The sequence below is a fragment of the Saccopteryx leptura genome, chromosome 4 (assembly GCF_036850995.1).
Source record: "Saccopteryx leptura isolate mSacLep1 chromosome 4, mSacLep1_pri_phased_curated, whole genome shotgun sequence".
Classification (NCBI taxonomy): domain Eukaryota; kingdom Metazoa; phylum Chordata; class Mammalia; order Chiroptera; family Emballonuridae; genus Saccopteryx; species Saccopteryx leptura.
The window spans coordinates 126,871,896-126,891,012 of NC_089506.1; the positions used below are offsets into that span (position 1 = coordinate 126,871,896).

The 19,117-nt window shown below is 47.2% G+C and overlaps 1 protein-coding gene across 4 annotated transcripts in view; it reads left to right on the forward strand.

Moving 5' to 3' along the window:
- The window catches only part of TBCD (tubulin folding cofactor D), a 194,120-nt gene that overhangs the window by 14,317 nt on the left and 160,686 nt on the right, over window positions 1-19,117 (forward strand). For all 4 annotated transcript variants that reach the window (XM_066381665.1, XM_066381668.1, XM_066381666.1 and 1 more), the window contains 2 exons: window positions 2,786-2,841; window positions 12,927-13,059. In XM_066381665.1, coding sequence (XP_066237762.1) covers window positions 2,786-2,841; window positions 12,927-13,059 — 189 coding nt within the window. The remainder of the gene's footprint in view (window positions 1-2,785; window positions 2,842-12,926; window positions 13,060-19,117) is intronic.

Sequence of the window (19,117 nt, forward strand, 5' to 3'; positions counted from 1 at the left end):
TTGTCTCAGAATCAGTAGGTAAGGAATCCAGGCGTGGCTTTGCTCATCCCTTTGCATAGTGGTCTCCCCAAGTTGCAGTCAAGACTCCCCAGAACAGGGTCTGCTTCTAAGCTTTCGTGGTTGTTAGACCAAGGACTTCAATTCTTTGTTGGTTGATCCTTACCACATGAGCCCCCTAACGTGGCAGCTAATTCTATCAAAGCCAGCAAGCTGTATTGTCTGCTGGCAAAGTAGACAGCAAAGTAATGTGTTACCAGATTATGAAAGTGATGCCCCTCCAAACACACACATTCTTTTGGTTAGAAGCAAATAATTATGTCCAGCCTATACGAGAGGGATTATTACACAGGGTGCAAGTGCCCATAGGCAGGACCAGGGGCCACCTTAGTGTCTGCCTGCCATACTTTTATACCAAACATTCATTGAGCTCCTGCTGTGTACAGACTTAATTGCTTTTCACTTATTAACTCACTAAATCCTTTTTTTTTTTTTTTTAAACATAGACAGAGAGAGGGATAGACAGGGATAGACAGACAGGAATGGAGAGAGACGAGAAGCATCAATCATCAGTTTTTCGTTGTGACACCTTAGTTGTTCATTGATTGCTTTCTCATATGTGCCTTGACTGGGGGGCTACAGCAGACCGAGTGACCCTTTGCTCGAGCCAGTGACCTTGGGTCCAAGCTGGTGAGCTTTTCTTTGCTCAAACCAGATGAGCCTGCGCTCAAGCTGGCGACCTCGGGATCTTGAACCTGGGTCCTCTGCATCCCAGTCTGATGCTCTATCCACTGTGCCACCACCTGGCCAGGCTAAATCCTTCTTAATGAGTTGGTTCATTGTTTTAATCTTCATTTTGCTGAGGAGACAGTAGGCATAAAAACAAGTAACTTAGCTGGTTCATATCCTCATAAATGGATCCAGATTTCTAACCAGGCAGTTTGGCTCCTGAGCCTGTGTTTTTTTTATGGTGCTCCTCACTGCCCACTTGCACAGAGGCTTCTGATTTTCTGCAGGTCTGTGACTCTTGGCAACATATTCTGAATGTCTTATGTCAGCTCTTTCCCTTATAACCTTTAAGGGAAAAGGTGCTCCATTGTACCATAATTTTTTTTTTTTTTTTTAAATTTTACTTATTTATTTTTAGAGAGGAAAGAGAGACAGAGAGGGAGAGAGAGACAGAGAGAGAGAAGGGGGAGGAGCTGGAAGCATCAACTCCCATATGTGCCTTGACCAGGCAAGCCCAGGGTTTTGAACCGGCGACCTCAGCATTTCCAGGTTGACGCTTTAGCCACTGCGCCACCATAGGTCAGGCATTGATTGTACCATAATTTAAAAATCTCTTACAGATGGAAATTTTGTTTCTAAGTGTGTTCTATTAGCAGCAGTGTGGTGATGAGCACCTTGATGTCCCTGGGTGCTTACCTCCTAGGCAGGTTGCCAGGTGAGGGGTGTTATATTTCTAACGATTTGGCATCTATATGTGGTTGTTGTCCAGAAAGCCTACCCCAGAGCAAAGCTCTTATAAAAGCATTATTTGAAAAACCTTGAGCTTGACCAGCTGATGGCGCAGTGTATAGAGTGTCGGACTAGGATGCGGAGGACCCAGGTTTGAAACTCCAAGGTTGCTGGCTTGAGCGCAGGCTCATCTGGCTTGTGTGCGGGCTCACCAGCTTGAGTGAGGGGTTGCTGGCTTGAGCCTGGGATCATAGACATGACCCCATGGTCGTTGGTACGAGCCCAGACATTGCTGGCTTGAGCAAGGGGTCACTTGCTCTGCTGTAGCACCCTGGTCAGGGCACATATGAAAAAGCAATTCTCTGAACAACTAAGGAGCTGCAACGAAGAGTTGATGCTTCTCATCTCTCTCCCTTCTTGTTTGTCCCTATCTGTCCCTCTCTCTGACTCTCTTTCTGTCTCTCTGTCCAAAAAAATAAATAAATAAAAAGTTGAGACAAGAATTGGAAACCTTTTAAGGTGGGCCTCTTAAGAAAAGCTAGTCATGGCTCTGGCTGGTTGGCTCAGTGGATAGAGTGTTGCCCCAGCGTGTGGATGTCCCAGGTTCAATTCCAGTCAGGGCACACAGGAGAAGTGACCATCTGCTCCACCCTTCTCTTTTCTCTCTCTCTCTCTCTCTCTCACTCTCTCCCCCTTCTGTAGCCATGGCTTGATTGGCTCAGGTGAGTTGGCCCCAGGCACCTAGGATGGCTCCATGTCCTCCTCCTCTGGCACTAAAAAATGACTCTGGTTGCAGTGGAGCAACGCCCCAGATGGTCAGAGCATCGCCCCCTAGTAGGCTTGCCTGTTGGATCCTGGTTGGGGTGCATGTGGGAGTCTCTCTGCCTCCCCTCTCAGTAAAATAAAATAAAAAAAAAGAAGAAAAGTTAGCCATTTGTATTCAACCCAGGTGCCCTTCCATTTGAGCAGGGCCTCCTAACTATTCTGATACTAAATGCTCATTATACAAGTGTGCTCCATGGACAGTCTGTGATTGTTATAGTTGGGTAACACACACTGGTTTTATTTTTCTGCTGTTTTTTTAAATGTGTATCAAGGAGTGTGACAAGCTTTGTGTGGATTTGGCACCTATCTGAGGGTGAGCATGTTGGCACCTGCAGCTGTTAGTACAGGCTCAGGAGTGGTTTGTGCAGCTTTGGCATTTGGCCTCTACCTGTAAGCTTTGTGAGCTTGGGCTCTTGGGAAGCTCCTAAGTGTGGGACTGGCTGGCTGGGCGGGCCCTTGATTCAACCTGTGTGTAATGGTGCCTGTCATTTCTCCTTTTTTGTAGTCCTACTTGGTAGTCAGCGACAAGGCCCGAGACGCAGCTGCTGTTCTTGTGTCCAAGTAAGTACTCAGTTGGCCTTCCTGTGGCCCAGTTGGTTAATGTATGACTGTTACATTTTGAGAGAGTTTTCTTACATACTCTCTGTTGCCCATGTCTCTGTTTTACACAGAAAAGGACACTGGGTTGGCAGGCCTTGGGAAGTAGTTTTTACTCCTCAGTATGGTGTACCTTTCTTTGAGGGAGCACCAGCTCTGTTTCAGTGGAGGAGATCTCTGAACCTATGTGACCATAGACAGTGCCTGTTAGGGGTTCATAGATCACCTGATGCTGGGTTAGGGGCTCCCAGGTCACTTGATGCTGGGCTTAGGACTTGCAGAGGTCACTTGACTCTAGGCTGGAGGCTCACAGATCACCTGTTATTGGGCCGGGGGCTCATAGGTCACCTGATTCTGGATTGCGGATTCATAGGTCACCTAATGGCTAGGTTAGGGGCTCAAGTTCACCTTTTGCTGTACTGGGAGCTCATAGAGGTCACTTTTCTCTGGGTTATGAGCTCACAAGTCACTTGATACTGTGCTGGGTGCTCACAAGTTATTTGATGCTGCGTTAAGGGCTTATAGAGGTTACTTAACTTGGGTTAGGGGCTCTCAGGTTACTTAACACTGGGTTAGGGGCTCACAGAAGTCCTGACACTGGGTTATAGGTTCAAGGAGACCACCTAACAGGCCCATCAAATAAGCAGAGGGCAGATTTAGAATAGGTGTAGCAGTTATATCTGGGGCATGAGCTCACCTCTGGGGTGGTGGTAATCATATGAGCATTTGAAAGTCAAGAAAGCAGTTTATGCTGTGGCTCGTGCAGGTCATGAGCTGTGATCGTATTATTGTGGCTTGTGGTAAAAATGGTAAAAATTCTTAAACATTCTTTTATTAAAAAAAATTAATTTTTTTTTACAGAGACAGAGAGTGAGTCAGAGAGAGGGATAGACAGGGACAGACAGACAGGAACGGAGAGAAATGAGAAGCATCAATCATTAGTTTTTCATTGCGTGTTGCAACACCTTAGTTGTTCATTGATTGCTTTCTCATATGTGCCTTGACCGCGCGCCTTCAGCAGACCGAGTAACCCCTTGCTGGAGCCAGTGACCTTGGGTTCAAGCTGGTGGGCCTTTGCTCAAACCAGATGAGCCATGCTCAAGCTGGTGACCTCAGGGTCTTGAACCTGGGTTCTCTGCATCCCAGTCCGATGCTCTATCCACTGCACCACCACCTGGTCGGGCTTAAACATTCTTATTAACTAAAGACAGACTGTGTCTTAAACAGGTAAGGATGGGTCTGTGAGCTGTGTGAGACAGCTCAGGTGGTGGGCCAAAGACACGTAAGAGCTGAGTAAGCTTGATTCATGAAATGGGAGAATGGAAGGTAGCAGTTTTTCTAAAATAATCTTTTGTATGACGTGGTTTAAAATGTGTATGTAGAATAAGTAAAGGAGAAAGCTTAGTTTTTTTGTTCCTTCTACATTTGTGAAAGTTGGAAATTGAATCCAAAATCTTGATGTTGTGATTGGGAAATGGGCCACATCTCATTCAGGGATTCAGGGTCACCTTATACTTAGTTGTGTTGACATGACCTTACACAAAGTGGCAAGTGAAACCCTTAATTTATAGGGTACTTGGGAGGATTGGTTTAGATGTTTGTGGAGGCACTTGTTGAACCACAGGGCAGACCCTGCATGTAAGAAGCTGATTTTAGGAGCATGAAGGGAAATGTGAGCCGCCTGAGACACTTGCCAGGAGAGGCCCCTCATGGTTTTGACAAGGACTGAAAAGCAGTGTGGGTTTTTTTTTTTAATTTTTATTTATCTTTTTGTATTTTTCTGAAGTTAGAAGCGGGGAGGTAGTCAGACAGACTCCTGCATGCGCCTGACCTGGATCCACCCGGCATGCCCACCAGGGGACGATGCTCTGCCCATCTGGGTCATTGCTTTGTTGCAGCTGGAGCCATTCTAGTGCCTGAGGCGGAGGCCATGGAGCCATCCCCAGCGCCTGGGCCAACTTTGCTCCAATGGGCCCTGGGCTGCAGGAGGGGAAGAGAAAGACAGAGAGGAAGGAGAGGGGGAGGAGTGGAGAGGCAGATGGGCGCTTCTCCTGTGTGCCCTGGCTGGGAATCGACCTTGAGACTTCCACACACTGGGCCAATGCTCTACTGCTCAGCCAACTGGCCAGGGGCTAAATTTTTATTTTTTATTTAAATTTATTGTGTTAACATGGATTAAAGTATCCCAGTGAATATAACACCCTCATCCTCAACCCCTGTGTCCCCATCTACACCCCTTTTGCCCCCTGTCCCCCAACTCCCCTCTTTCCTCTGGGATTTGCTATCCTGTTATCTGTATCTCTGTGTTATGTATGTTACAATTTCACTAATCCCTTCACCTTCTCTGATTCCATCCTCTCATTCCCCTTCCCTCTGACAGCTGTCCCTCTGGTCCCTGTGACCCTGCCTCTGCCTCTATTTCGCTTCTCAGTTCACATTGTTCCTTAGATTCCACATATAACTGAGATCATACGATATTTGTCTTTCTCTGCCTGGCTTATTTGGGTTCTTTTCTAATTGTAAAAGTAATCATGTGCATTTTAGATAACTAAAGTATGAAGTACAAAATAAAACTCACGTGTACTTTCATCCCCCAGAGATGTAACTGCTTTTATCCTTTGTCCTGCTACTGTGAGGGGCATTTGTCTGCAGGTGTGTTGGTGCCCATACTTGTCTATACCAGGTTCTGACAGGCCTGGAGCTTTCTTCAGTCTTCTTTCCACACGATTATGGTGTGAATGTGTTTTTCCTCCAATTTCTTGTTGGACATGTAGACTGCTGTTCTGCCAATTGATTAGTAATATTCTGTCACGAACATTATACATAAAACTTTGTACCATTGTGATTGATTCTTGGGCATGAGTTCTTAGAATTGGAATAAACATTTTAGAGGTTTTCAAAGAGATTACTTGGGGAGGTTGAACAAGTCAAAAGTCACGTTTTCCCATATTTACCAAAACTGTGTGACCTTATGAATGAAAAAATTTTAACTTATTACCAGCAATACTGAGGATTTGGTAGATTTATTTTTTTTATTTTTTATTATTTTTTTTTACAGAGACAGAGAGTCAGAGAGAGGGATAGACAGGGACAGACAGACAGGAACGGAGAGATGAGAAGCATCAATCATTAGTTTTTCATTGCCTGTTGCGACACCTTAGTTGTTCATTGATTGCTTTCTCATATGTGCCTTGACCGTGGGCCTTCAGCAGACTGAGTAACCCCTTGCTCGAGCCAGAGACCTTGGGTCTAAGCTGGTGAGCTTTGCTCAAACCAGATGAGCCCACACTCAAGTTGGCAACCTTGCGGTCTCGAACCTGGGTCCTCTGCATCCCAGTCTGATGCTCTATCCACTGCGCCACAGCCTGGTCAGGCGGATTTGGTAGATTTATGCTTAGTCTTACTTAGCTTCACATCTGTGGGGTGGATGAGGTGAAACCTTAAACCTCTAGTTCTTTCCTGGTGGCCTCTAGGAAAGATGACAACTGGGGCCTCCAGTCATGGCTTGGGGACAGGTTTAGCCTCTAGTGGAACTCCCCTTGCCATCTGGTGGTCAGCATGAGCAAATATTCCTTGTGATCGGTTTTCAGCTCATCAAGAGTGCTCCTGCCAGTTTGCCAGGCTGCGGGGCAGCCCAGTACTCTCAAGGGTCTTGGAAAGAGTGAGAGTGATCACTGGCCGAGGTCTTAGAGCTACCCTAGGTTACACCACCTCATCACATGCTCCAGGCTGGTTGTGATTCACATGTTTTCCAGTCTTTTTTTGGACGGTTATTACAGTAAGGTCATGGGTGTGCAGGGCAGGTCATATATGGCTTTTGTCCTCTGCCTTCCTGTTTCTGGTGTTTCATGGAGGAGTTGCTTGTATAACCTAATCTGATCGGCTTAAATGCTTTCCCTTCAGTATTTGAGGTTCTGGAGCTGCCTGTTTCCCTTTATTAACAGAACTTGAAATATTGGCTGTTTTATGTAACTTGGTGTTATGTATATTAAAAAAAAATTAATATTTACAGAGAGAAACATTGGTTTGTTGTTCCGTTTATTTATGCATTCATTGGTTGATCCTTGTATGTGCCCTGATCAGGGATTAAACCTGCAACCTTGGCATGTCAGGATGGTGTTCTAATCCAGTGGTAGTCAACCTGGTCCCTACCGCCCACTAGTGGACATTCCAGCTTTTAAGGTGGGCAGTAGCGGAGCAACCAAAGTATAAATAAAAAGATAGATTTAACTATAGTAAGTTCTTTTTTTTTCTTCTTTTTCTCTGTATTTTTCTGAAGCTGGAAACGGGGATAGACAGTCAGACAGACTCCCGCATGTTCCCGACTGGGATCCACCCGGCACGCCCACCAGTGTCGAAGCTCTGCCCACCAGGGGGTGATGCCCTGCCCCTCCGGGGTGTCGCTCTGCCGCGACCAGAGCCACTCTAGCGCCTGGGGCAGAGGCCAAGGAGCCATCCCCAGCACCCGGGCCATCTTTGCTCCAATGGAGCCTTGGCTGCGGGAGGGGAAGAGAGAGACAGAGAGGAAGGGAGGGGGGGTGGAGAAGCAAATGGGTGCCTCTCCTATGTGCCCTGGCCGGGAATCGAACCCGGGTCCCCCGCACGCCAGGCCGACGCTCTACCGCTGAGCCAACCGGCCAGGGCCTATAGTAAGTTGTTTTATAAAGATTTATTCTGCCGAACTTAGCGAAAATCCGACAAAGTACTTGGTAAGCAATTATTATTATATGCTTTAACTTGCTGTAACTCTGCTTTATAAATTTTATAAAGTAAAGTTACTTACCTACTTTATAAATCACCATTACTGTGGAACCAGTGGGCGGTTAGAAAATTTAACTACTAACAGAGATACAAAAGTAGGCGGTAGGTATAAAAAGGTTGACTACCCCTGCGAGCTACCAGGCCAGGGCCTAAGTTGACAGTATATTGATGCCAAGACATTTAGATGAGAATGTTTCTTTATAGAAACTTTGCAGTAGAAAAACATACTTTTATTCTAATTGGTATGTCAATTTTAATGATTTTATTTATTAATTTTACAGAGAGGAGGTTGAGGGGGGGATGAGAAGTAGTTGCTTCACTCTAGCTTTTCATTGGTTGCTTGTATTTGTTTTGACCAGGCAAGCTCAGGGTTTTGAACTGGCGACCTCAGCATCTAGGTTGGCACTCTACCACTGCGCCACCACAGACCATGCAGTTATGTTAATTTTAAATATATATATATATTTTTGTATTTTTCTGAAGCTGGAAACGGGGAGAGACAGTCAGACAGACTCCCGTATGCGCCCCACCGGGATCCACCCGGCACGCCCACTAGGGGCGAAGCTCTGCCCACCAGGGGGCGATGCTCTGCCTCTCCGGGGCGTCGCTCTGCCGCGACCAGAGCCACTCTAGCGCCTGGGGCAGAGGCCAAGGAGCCATCCCCAGCGCCCGGGCCATCTTTGCTCCAATGGAGCCTTGGCTGCGGGAGGGGAAGAGAGAGACAGAGAGGAAGGAGGGGGGGGGTGGAGAAGCAAATGGGCGCTTCTCCTATGTGCCCTGGCCGAGAATCGAACCCGGGTCCCCCGTACGCCAGGCGGACGCTCTACCGCTGAGCCAACCGGCCAGGGCCCAGTTATGTTAATTTTAAAAGCACATATTTCTGTTTAATTATAAAGGCAGGCTGTGCTCCATGCAGAAAAGTTGGAAATTTTGGGACATAGAAAATTAGAGCTCTGGCCAGATAGCTCAGTTGGAGTGTTCTGAAGTGCAGAGGTTGCCAGTTCGATCCGCTGTCAGGCCTCTCTCCCTCTCTTCCTCCTCCTTCCCCCACCCCTTCCTTCCTATCTCTAAAGTCAATCAATAAAAAAAGAAAGAAAATTAGAAAAAACCCATATTTGTAGTTCTAATACACAATACGTGTGTTGTATTTCTTTTATCTTTCTCTGTACTGCTATTACATTGACAACACACAGTACAATCTCATTGAGTTAGCATCCTGCTTTGTAATTTCACATTACAACTGATTAAATGGCTCTGTTATATGTCCTGTTTTTAGGTACTGATAGTGGTTTTAGGTACCGACAAGACTTCAGTCTTGTTTTAGGCATTATCTATCCCCTTTTGTGACCTGCCTTCTAATGTCTGTGGGTTTGTTGGTGCAATTTCTTTGCCTAATATGAGCTTCCTGCAACTATAGGGTAGATTATTTCCCCCAGGTGGTTGGTGGCCTTTTACTTTTTTCTTTGGACTAAAGTTTTAATGTCAAAACTGTAATTTCAAAGTTTTTATTTTATTTTTTTAGAGATAGGGAGGGAGGAAGGAAGAGAAATGAGAAGCATCAACTTGTAGTTGCATCACTTTAGTTGTTCATTGATTACTTCTTTTAAGTGCCTTGACCAAGGGACTTAGGCCGAGCCAGTGACCCCTTGCTCAAGCCAGGATCTTTGGGCCCGAAGCCAGTGACAATGGGATCATGTTGATGATCCCACACTCAAGCCGGAGACTTTTGGGTTTCAAACATGGGACCTCAGTATCTCAGGTAGACACTTTATCCACTGCACCACCACCAGTCAGGCAAAACCTGTAATTTTTTCCCTTTATTTAGATATTTACTTTTAAGTTTAAAGTCTTACTCTAGTAAGAGATTTTACAAATAGTTTAAAGTTTTCTACCGTTATGTTGTTTAATATGTAATTATTAACTCATCTGGAATTTCTTATGGTGTAGGATTATACACTAGATCTTCCTCCTCTCACAGGTAAGTAGTTCTTTTTTTTTTTTTAATTTTAATGGGGTGACATTAATAAATCAGGGTACATATATGTTCAGAGAAAACATAGTTGTTCTAGTATTTGACTTTTCCATTAATTTGTGATACTTTTTAAAAACAGGAAGTTTTTGTGCAGAGGAGGGTTTGTCACCTCACCTATGCTGTTTCTCTCTTAGACCAAGTTACTGAGTTAATTAGCATGTGGTAACAGTAGTGATGATGGTACTGAGTAGCCATCTGTCCCATGAATGTTTTGCCTGGGCATTCTTTGTCCTTCTGTCTAGTTCTGTCATTAAGGTTTTGCTGATAATTGTCTTAGTCATTCTTGTGGGGCTTATCTTTAAAATACCTGTGCATGTTAACTGAGCTCAGTCTGTGAAGGAAATGGGGCCTGTGATGTAATTTCTCCTGAAAGGGAAGGAAGTGGAGGATTCAAAGATCTTTGATTGTGTAGAAGGGTCCTGTTTCTATAAATATGTACTTTTTTTTTCTTTTTTTAAATTAATTTTTAGAGAGGAGAGAGAATGAGAGAGAGAGAAGGGGGGAGGGAGGAGCAGGAAGCATTAACTCCCATATGTGCCTTGACCAGGGAAGCCCAGGGTTTCGAACCGGCAACTTTAGCGTTCCAGGTCACTGCTTTATGCACTGCACCACCACAGGTCAGGCTATAAATGTGTACTTTTAAAAAAAATATTTATTGATTTTAAGAGGAGAGAGAGAGAGAAAGGCGGGGGAAAGGAGGAGTGGGAAGCTTCAACTCGCAGTTGCTTCTCACATGTTCCCTGACTGGGCAAACCCAGGGTCTCAAACCAGCGACCTCAACATTCCAGGTCAATACCTTATCCACTATGCCGCCACAGGTCAGGCAATGTGTATGTTTTATCTATGGTTTAGATGTCTTTTCTGTTTTTGCTTTCTGTATTTTTAAACTTAACCCATAAACATATTTCTTTCTTTTCTTTTTTTTTTTTTTACAGAGACAGAATCAGAGAGAGGAATAGACAGGGATAGACAGACAGGAACAGAGAGAGATGAGAAGCATCAATCATTAGTTTTTCGTTGTGACACCTTAGTTGTTCATTGATTGCTTTCTTATACGTGCCTTGACCATGGGCCTACAGCAGACCGAGTAACCCCTTGCTCGAGCCAGGGACCTTGGTTCCAAGCTGGTGAGCTTCTGCTCAAACCAGATGAGCCGGCGCTCAAGCTGGCGACCTGAGGGTCTCGAACCTGGGTCCTCCACATCCCAGTCCAACCCTCTATCCACTGCGCCACTGCCTGGTCAAGCTATTTTTTTTTTCTTACAAGAAAAATAATAACATACTAAATCTTTATGTTAAATAGTAACATACTAAATCTTTCAAAGGAGCCTTAGGTTTTTTACCTTAAATTGGGAACTCATCTTGTGTGATTTTGTTCAAGTGGATGTCCCCTGATATGCAGCACACAGAAGGTTGAACTCCCCAGCCGGGTGCTATGGTGCAGAGAGGTGGGCTTGACCTCTGGTGAAGGTCCCAGTAACATTGTTAGGGTGTGTAGGGTTCTCTGGAGGGGCAAGTGGTCTGAGTGTCTGGTGCTGGGACTAGTCTGCCAGCTCAGCTCTGGGCCTTCTCCTGTCCAGGGGGCAACCCTCTGTGGGCACTGGGCCTGGGCCATGCTATCATGTCTCCAGCCTGTGGGCCAAGGTGGAGGTAGGTGGGGGAATAGGTTGCTGTGGCATGGCTCTCATTATGTGGCCCCTGTGATCATGGGGTTGTAAGCAGGGCTGAGGAAATTGAGATAGGGTCTACATACCAGTCACCCAGTTGGCAGAGGTGCAGATTGTGGTGGAAATGCCTGGACACCCTTCCAGAACTGGGCTGGGCATATGAATTTGCCTTTGTCACCAGCATCCTGAAGTTTGATAAAAATCCTTAGTGATTGACAATCTTCAGGTGTGCACCCTAACCTAGAAGAGGGGCAGGAATACAATCTTGGAGACTTTGCTCAGCTCCTTTTTCTCTTGAGTTAGAGACCTTACCCTTTTTCCGCAGTTTCCTGACCAAAGGCTAGGCTTCTGCAGTGGGCGCCGGGCTGTGACAGGACAGGAGGTTCCTGCAGGAATGTTGAGGAGGGTGGGTGTTGGAACCACGTTTTGCTCACCCAGGGCAGCTGGCTGGGTGTGGACCTGAGGAAGACAAAGCAGCCAATGTCTTGAAATAGGGGTTTGTTTCCAAGGCTGACTCTCCCTCATTGTCATCTGTAGGGACTGCTGAGGGGAGTGTGAGGTCCTTACAGTTTATGAGAACTTTGTGACAGTTTATATTCAGAACTTCTTCCTGATGCTCTCTAGTTACACCTCCCCTTGGGAAATCATTCCTGTGCCTCTCAAAGGCAGTCCTGTTTCCTACTCTCTTTTTACTTAGCAGTTTCCTTCATGTTATTTGTGTCTTTATTTTTTTCCAAGTGAGAGGAGGGGAGATAGACTCCCACATGCGCCCCAACCTGGATTCACCCAGCAGCCCCAGTTTGGGGGCGATGCTTTGCCCATCTGGGGCTATGCTTGCAACCGAGCTATTTTTAGCACCTGTGGCAGAGGCTCCATGGAGCCATCCTCAGCACCAAGGCCGATGCACTCGAACCAATCGAGCCATGGCTGTGGGAGGGGAAGAGAGACAGAAAGAGCAAGAAGAGGGAGGCGGAGGTATGGAGAAGCCAATGGTCACTTCTGCTGTGTGCCCTGACTGGGAATCAAACCTGGGACATTCACACACCAGGCCAACACTCTACTACTGAACTCACTGGCTAGGGATGTTATTTGTTTCTTTCCTGTGTTTCTACCATCCAGGAGGCATGGGCTCAGCCTGAGCCACTGAGTCAGAGCTGGGGGATTGGCATGTGGATGGGCTGGGGAGGAAATAAAGCACCAGACTTGGTGTGGGAGCTGGAGAATGGCTGCCAGCCCAGACCAGGTATATGAGAGGGTGGGTGAGAGCTGGTACACCCATCTGAGCTTTGGGGGGGCCGTAGAGCTGAGTAGATGCCTGGGAGGTGTGCCACGGACACCAGCTGGAGCTCTGCATGGGGAAGGGTGACCCCTGGCAGCTTCATGGAGAGAGCGGGGCCTGATGCTAGGCCAGGCCTTGCATGGGGGCTCGGCAGCATCTTCATTTCTTACACTGGGGGTGTTGTAGGGTGTCTATGTTAGGAGGAGGATGTAATCCATACAACAGAGGACAGAGGATGTGGTGGGTTTGCAGTATGAGTGCTCAGTTGGGCCTGTGTTGAGCTGTCACCTGCCTGTGCTTGCTTCTGGCAGGTTTGTCACACGGCCTGATGTCAAACAGAAGAAAATGGCGGATTTCCTGGACTGGAGTCTGTGCACTTTGGCCTGCTCCTCCTTCAAGATCATTGAGGGGGTCATTGCCATGGACGGGATGTTGCAGGCCCTGGTAAGCCCTGATCTGGTGGAGGGGGACTGTCAGGTCAGCTCTTGTAGCTAGCTGCCCAAGCGGCGGATCAGGAAGGTATTCAACCTGACAGGATAGTGAACCAGATGTCTTTTCCACTGTTTTGGACTGTACCTTAGGGCAGCCCAGGGCTCGTGGTGGTTTGTCAGTGAGGGCTTTCTGCTCTAGTGGAGATGGGCTGAACTGACCTGTGTGTCACCACCAGGGGGCAGTGGTGCCTGTGGAGCTGGGGCAGGCAGGCAGGGATGCATCCTTCTCTGGTTTCCTGCTGCTTACCTGTATTGTTGAGTATAATTATTAGAATTGGCTCTAATGAAATCAGGCAGGTGATTTGAATTTTAATTTTATGTAGATACTCAAGGTTTGTAACAACTGGGTTAAACACAGACCCAACACCCACTCTTTCCTGGCTGTCCTGCTTTGCTCTTCTGTGGTGTTATCTCTTCTAAGTGGTAGCAAGGAAAGATCTAGTTCAAGTTTCACAGAAGAGGAGTGGCTGCCCATGCCGTTAAGCTCTCCAGTGGCTTGCCTTTCCAGGGGTGTGAACAGCTTTCTGCAGCCGCCACCTCCTACTCTTTCATTGCCATGGGGAGAAGTTGATCTTGCCCTTGTCTGTGAGGTTGTAGAGGGCGTCGGTCCTCTTTTGGGAGAATAGGACACTTTGGACAGCATTTATTTATTTTTGTAACAGAGAGAGAAAGTCACAGACAGACAGGAAGGGACAAAGACGAGAAGCATCAATTCTTCATTGCAGCTCCTTAGTTGTTAATTAATTGCTTTCTCATATGTGCCTTGATGGGCCGGGAGGGGCTGCTACAGCAGAGTGAGTGATCCCTTGCTCAAGCCAGCGACTTTTGGGCTCAAGCCAGCGACCATAAAGGATTGTATCTATGATCCCGTGCTCAAGCTGGTGAGCCTGCGCTCAAGCTGGCGACCTTAGGGTTTTGAACCTGGCTCCTCTGTGTCCCAGTTTGACACTCTAACCACTGCGCCACCGCCTGGCCAGAGCTGGCCAGCATTTAAATGGAGGTGTTTGGGCCCATGACTCATTGTGATGTCATCTTCTTGGGTATTGCTGTCATTGGCTGTTCCTGGTTCTGATGAGGGGTAGGAGGCTGGAGGGCTGGTAGAAAATGGGGTGATGGTGTGGTAACCCAGGGCACTGGGCATGGTATGTGGGAGGCCAGATGGTGATGGCTAGGTGTGCTGTGGCCCCTCAAGGAAAAAGGCCTCTGGGCCCTGAGGGAGTTGACCACCTGGTCTTTCTTTCAGAAATGTTCTTGGCATTTGCTTTTCATTCATGTTACCAGTGTCTTCAAGAGGTATTGCCATTCATATGATGAGAACATTTGAGACATTTAAAAAAGAAACCTGGAGCCTGGCAAGATGGTGGCACAGTAGTTAGAGTGTTGGACTGGGACAGTGAAGACCCAGGTTCGAAATCCTGAGGTCGCCAGCTTGAGCACAGGCTCACTAGCTTGAGTGCGAGGTCGCTGGCTTGAGCCCAAAGGTTGCTGGCTAGAAGCCCAAGGTCTCTGGCTTAAGTAAGGGGTCACTTGCACTGCTGGAGGCCCCCCCTATCAAGGCACATATGAGAAGCAATCAATGAACAACTAAGGTGTCACAACGAATCTCTCCCTTCCTGTCTGTCCTTCTCTCTGACTTCCTCTCCGTCTCTCTCAAAAAACCCCCCAAACTAAAACCTAAAAAAAAGCATTTCCAGACTTCCTGTTAAAGTAATGTTTCTTTTCATGTTTGCTTTCATTCTGTGAGGAATGTATTATCTCAACTTTAAAGAAACCATTGTATAATTCAATGGTTATTTTGTATGTGCGCAGGGTTGTGTGACCATCACTACTATCTAATTTCAGAGTGTTCTTTCTCATCCCCCCTAAAGGAAATTCCATACCCATCAGTATTCACTCCCCATTCTCCCTGCCCCAGCCCTATCTGTGGATTTGCTTATTCTGGACGTCTCATACAAATGGAATCATACAATGTGTCCTTTGTGTCTGAGTTCTCTCATTTAGTGTGATTTTTTTTTTAAGGCTTCCATGTTGTCAGTGCTTTTGTCTTTGTTTATGCCCAAATAATAGTTCATTTATAGGTATCATCTATGGTGGATAGTGCTAATCTGAACTCAGTGTATAAGTTTTTGTTTGAGCATGTATATTCATTTCCCTTGGGTACATAACAATAGTTTTTTTTTAAAATTAATAAGTTAAATATCTTTGTTTACAGGATCTTAAAAATTTTTGTGTGTGTGAACATCTGTCATATTGATGAAAATGGGGTATCTGTATGAACAGGTGCATAGCCTGTGCCCTCAGGTGGCTCTCATTACAGCTGTGTGTGGGGGAGTGGCACTTAGAATTTTACTGGGATTTTCAATTTAATTGCTGTGATGAAAGTCAGCCAGGGTGAGGCTGCCCTGGGAGGCTGCCCAGTGTGGAGTGCAGGGTTGGGGTGGCACAGATCATGGTGTGTGCCCTCTGGGCCATCGTGACATGGATCCTGGGAGGAAGCATTTATGTTTTAGGTAATTCTGGTGAAGGATATGAGTGGATGGGTTGAGATGGTTTATTTGAAGGTTTGGGTATAAGTAGATTACTAATTTTTTTTGCCATGAGTCACATTGAGAAGTCTTAGGTCATGGAGATGCCATGGTAGATCGGACAGAATGTAGCCGGAGCCTGTCAATCCACGGTGACCTGCAGGGGAGAGAGTGGCACTATTGCAGGGGCAGCATATGCTACTGAACTGGAGCCAGCTATGACTGTCCGAGACTCCTATTGGCAGGGCCAGCTGTGTGGCCCCAGCCCGGGCTGTGCCCAGAAGGCTGGTTCTCTGTACTAGGCAGCAAGGGGCCTGTATGCTCAGGCCACCTGTGAGAGTGCCCTGATGGTTTCCCTGTCCTCAGGCTCCAGCTTTTTTATCCACCTGATCATCAGTGTGGTTTAGATGAACCAGGTGAACATGTAATAAGCACCATGGAAACAGGAGTTGATTTTTATTTTTCTTGAAGCCTATTCCTTGGCTTAAGAAGGTCCTGGGCCACTCTGTCCAGTTCTGCAGTTGCTTTGCCCACAGGTTTCTCTTTCCTTACATTTTTGATCATTGTTCTGCTGTCTCAAGAGTGTTCCTACATCTTTTTCTTCCCAAGTGTCAGGTACATGGATTAGACAGCAACACCTGGTGTTCCAGTGGGCAAGCCTGCTGCCAGGTGGGAGGGGATGGTGTTTCATCCAGTGGCACCAATCAGCCTGGGGTCTGGATTGCCCTTTATTTGGATGTTTCCCAAGCGCCATACTTAGGAGGGAAATTATTTTTGTTTTTCTTCTTGAGGAATAAAAAGATTTCCCCAAGGCTTAAGGAAGCCAAGCCCTCATAGGGATGAGGGCAAAGGATGAGGAAGGCATGCCCCCTTCCCTGGCAGGGTACTGGGCAATTTGTGAGCCGCACCTCAGCAATCTGAGAGACGTGCCTTCAGCGAGAATGAACAATTGCCTCATGAAGCAGCCGGGATCCCTGGGAAGTGAACACATGAATATACTGGGAAGCAGTGGCCTGCAGGGCCAGGAGCATCCCTCTACCCCGAGAAAGCCTAGAGTCTTTCTGGAGTTTTGCATCCTGTTTCCTTTTCTTTATTTGAAGGAGCAGTTTGTTGTAATTGCTGTTGCCACCCCTGGCAGAAGGAATCTGAGCTGGGTGCTGAGCTCTCCTGGGCGAGTGGAGCGATTTCACCATGAGCGCATCAGACCTGAACAGCAGAGGCTGGGCGTCTGCTGTGCATGATGAAACTTGCAGGCATGTTGTGCTTTAGAATTTCCTTTGATGCACTTGGCTTCGTTTTTATCCACCTGTTCATTAGTGTGGGCTAGGTGAAACAGGTGAACTCGTAACAAGTACCATCGAAACCAGCAGTTGCTTTTTATTTCCCTTTAAGCACATGCCTCTTGCAGCGATGGATTTTAACTCCTGTGTGAGGGAAACAAGTGTTTGGCAACCTCATTGCACTGGAAGACCCCTTTGCTCTAGCCTTTAAAACACTCTTTTGGTTTAGTCCCACTTGAAGCAGTAGGATTAATGCCAATGAGGAAATTCAAGAAAGGAAAACATTAAACTTGAGAATGGCTGTCACCTGACTCTGCTGTAGCCCTGCTCACTTAGTGATGGTGGTGCCATCTTGGCTTTTATTGCTGGGAGATTCTGCATTCTCCAAGGGCTGGGAGGTGGGTGGAAACATTTATTACTAAAAGCCAAGGTCTTCTGGGGTAAAAGTGCGGCTGCCACCATGGTGGTTGTAAACTGCTCTTTTTTACTAGCTGTTAGGGTTGCATTTCCCCATCACAAGTTTATTTTATCTTTGACAAGAGGCTACACCTTGTTAAAGGAGAAATAGTTGCTAACAACCACATATGAAACCAGGTAAACAGCAGGCTGCAAGTGCCTGCAGCCTTGCTTAGTGCCTAGCGCACTGAGGGCCAGTGCCAAGAGCCTCTGCCCAGGTGGGAGCAGCTGCCCCAGCACCCGAACTTCCCAACTCCAGATGTCAGGGTGGTTCTACCCTGGGCATTTGACTGCCCCATGGAGGCTGATGTAAGTGGGCCAGTCCTGAGCCTGGGGACACTAGCAACACCTGTGACCCCAGGCAGAGAGAGCCTTGCTCCATACCCCACCTGTAGAAGGGAAATAACAAACCTCTTACGTCAGAGGGAGGTGTGATGGCTAATTAGTGTATGTCCTGCTCTTTGAAGATGAAAAGCCACTTGATTATCCAAAACAGTTCTCATGTTGGGCTTTGATTTCTTTCAGGATTCCTTGGAGAATAGCACCCAATGGTTTTCTTTAAGGTTCAGTTTGGCCAGAGGACAGGTTGTCCAAATTGGGCTTCTTGGTCACAGGACTCGCCTGGGGCAGGGTTCTGGGTGAAGGAGAATGTGGGTTATAACCATTTGAATATGTACAAGCATAGAAATTGGATGAAATGAGGCACTTTCAGTTTCCTTGTAGGATTAATACCGAGCAGCTAACTCTGACACTTTTAATTTCATGTAACTCAGCATTTTATGTGGGGTAGGCAGCATGGGGATGGCATGAGTCCTGTTGAAACCTGTGTGCTGTGTGGCATACCTTTAATTCACTGGCAGGCCAAGCTTGTACACCTGCTATGTGACGAGGTGACGTGTCCTGTTAGACAGGTGTGTGCTCGCAGGCAGCCTGGCTGGACCCACGCTTGAAAGGCAAGGGGCCTTGTGGGTTATAGGCTCTCTCCCCGTCTCTGATGGAGGAGCACACAGAGAACTGTGTACAAGCTGGTGTGGAAGCTTCTGGGAGCTGCAGGCTGCTCCTACCAGTCTGTGGCTGCACTCTTAGGGGTGTGGTTCCTGCAGACCTTGCTCTTTCCTCTAATATAGGTGGCTCTCAGGCTCTGTCCGAGGGTGGCTGACATTTCTCCCCTGATTCAGCCTTTACCTTCAGTTCCTGGTTTCTCTCCTTGGTCTTGTGCCCCTCTCTGCTTTACACCCCATATTATGTTCAGAGTTGCATGTTTCCTTTTGCTTCTCCTTCCTCCACTGGCCCCTTTAACACATGAGGAGGGTACTTGGTGCAGATGTGCTGGAGCGGACTGGGCTGTGTGGAGGATGCTCTGGTCCTCCTTTCCAGGTTTTGTGCTCACCTGGCTGCCCCCTTAGTGGCCCATCCCTGTTCCCAGGGCCCTTGGTCTAGAGCAGTGTTCCCTCCAGACAGGAGCTAGACTCAGCCTCTTGGTGCCTCGGCTGCAGCCTTGCCCTGTCTTCTTCAGTGGCACCACTCTATAGAGAACCAGGTATTGAAGGGACCCAGGGACAGGAGGAACTTGCGGATAGAGATGGTTTTCAGCATTGTTGTGCGCTGGGTGGTCAGGACAAGGAAGGGTGGTCATGTTGGTTCCCCAGCCCCACCTCTGTAAGCCCAGGGTGCTGAGTTCTGTGTTGGCACCAGGAGAAGGGTGTACAGGGAGGTGTAGGCCGGAAGTGGCAGAGCTTGGGCCCAGGCT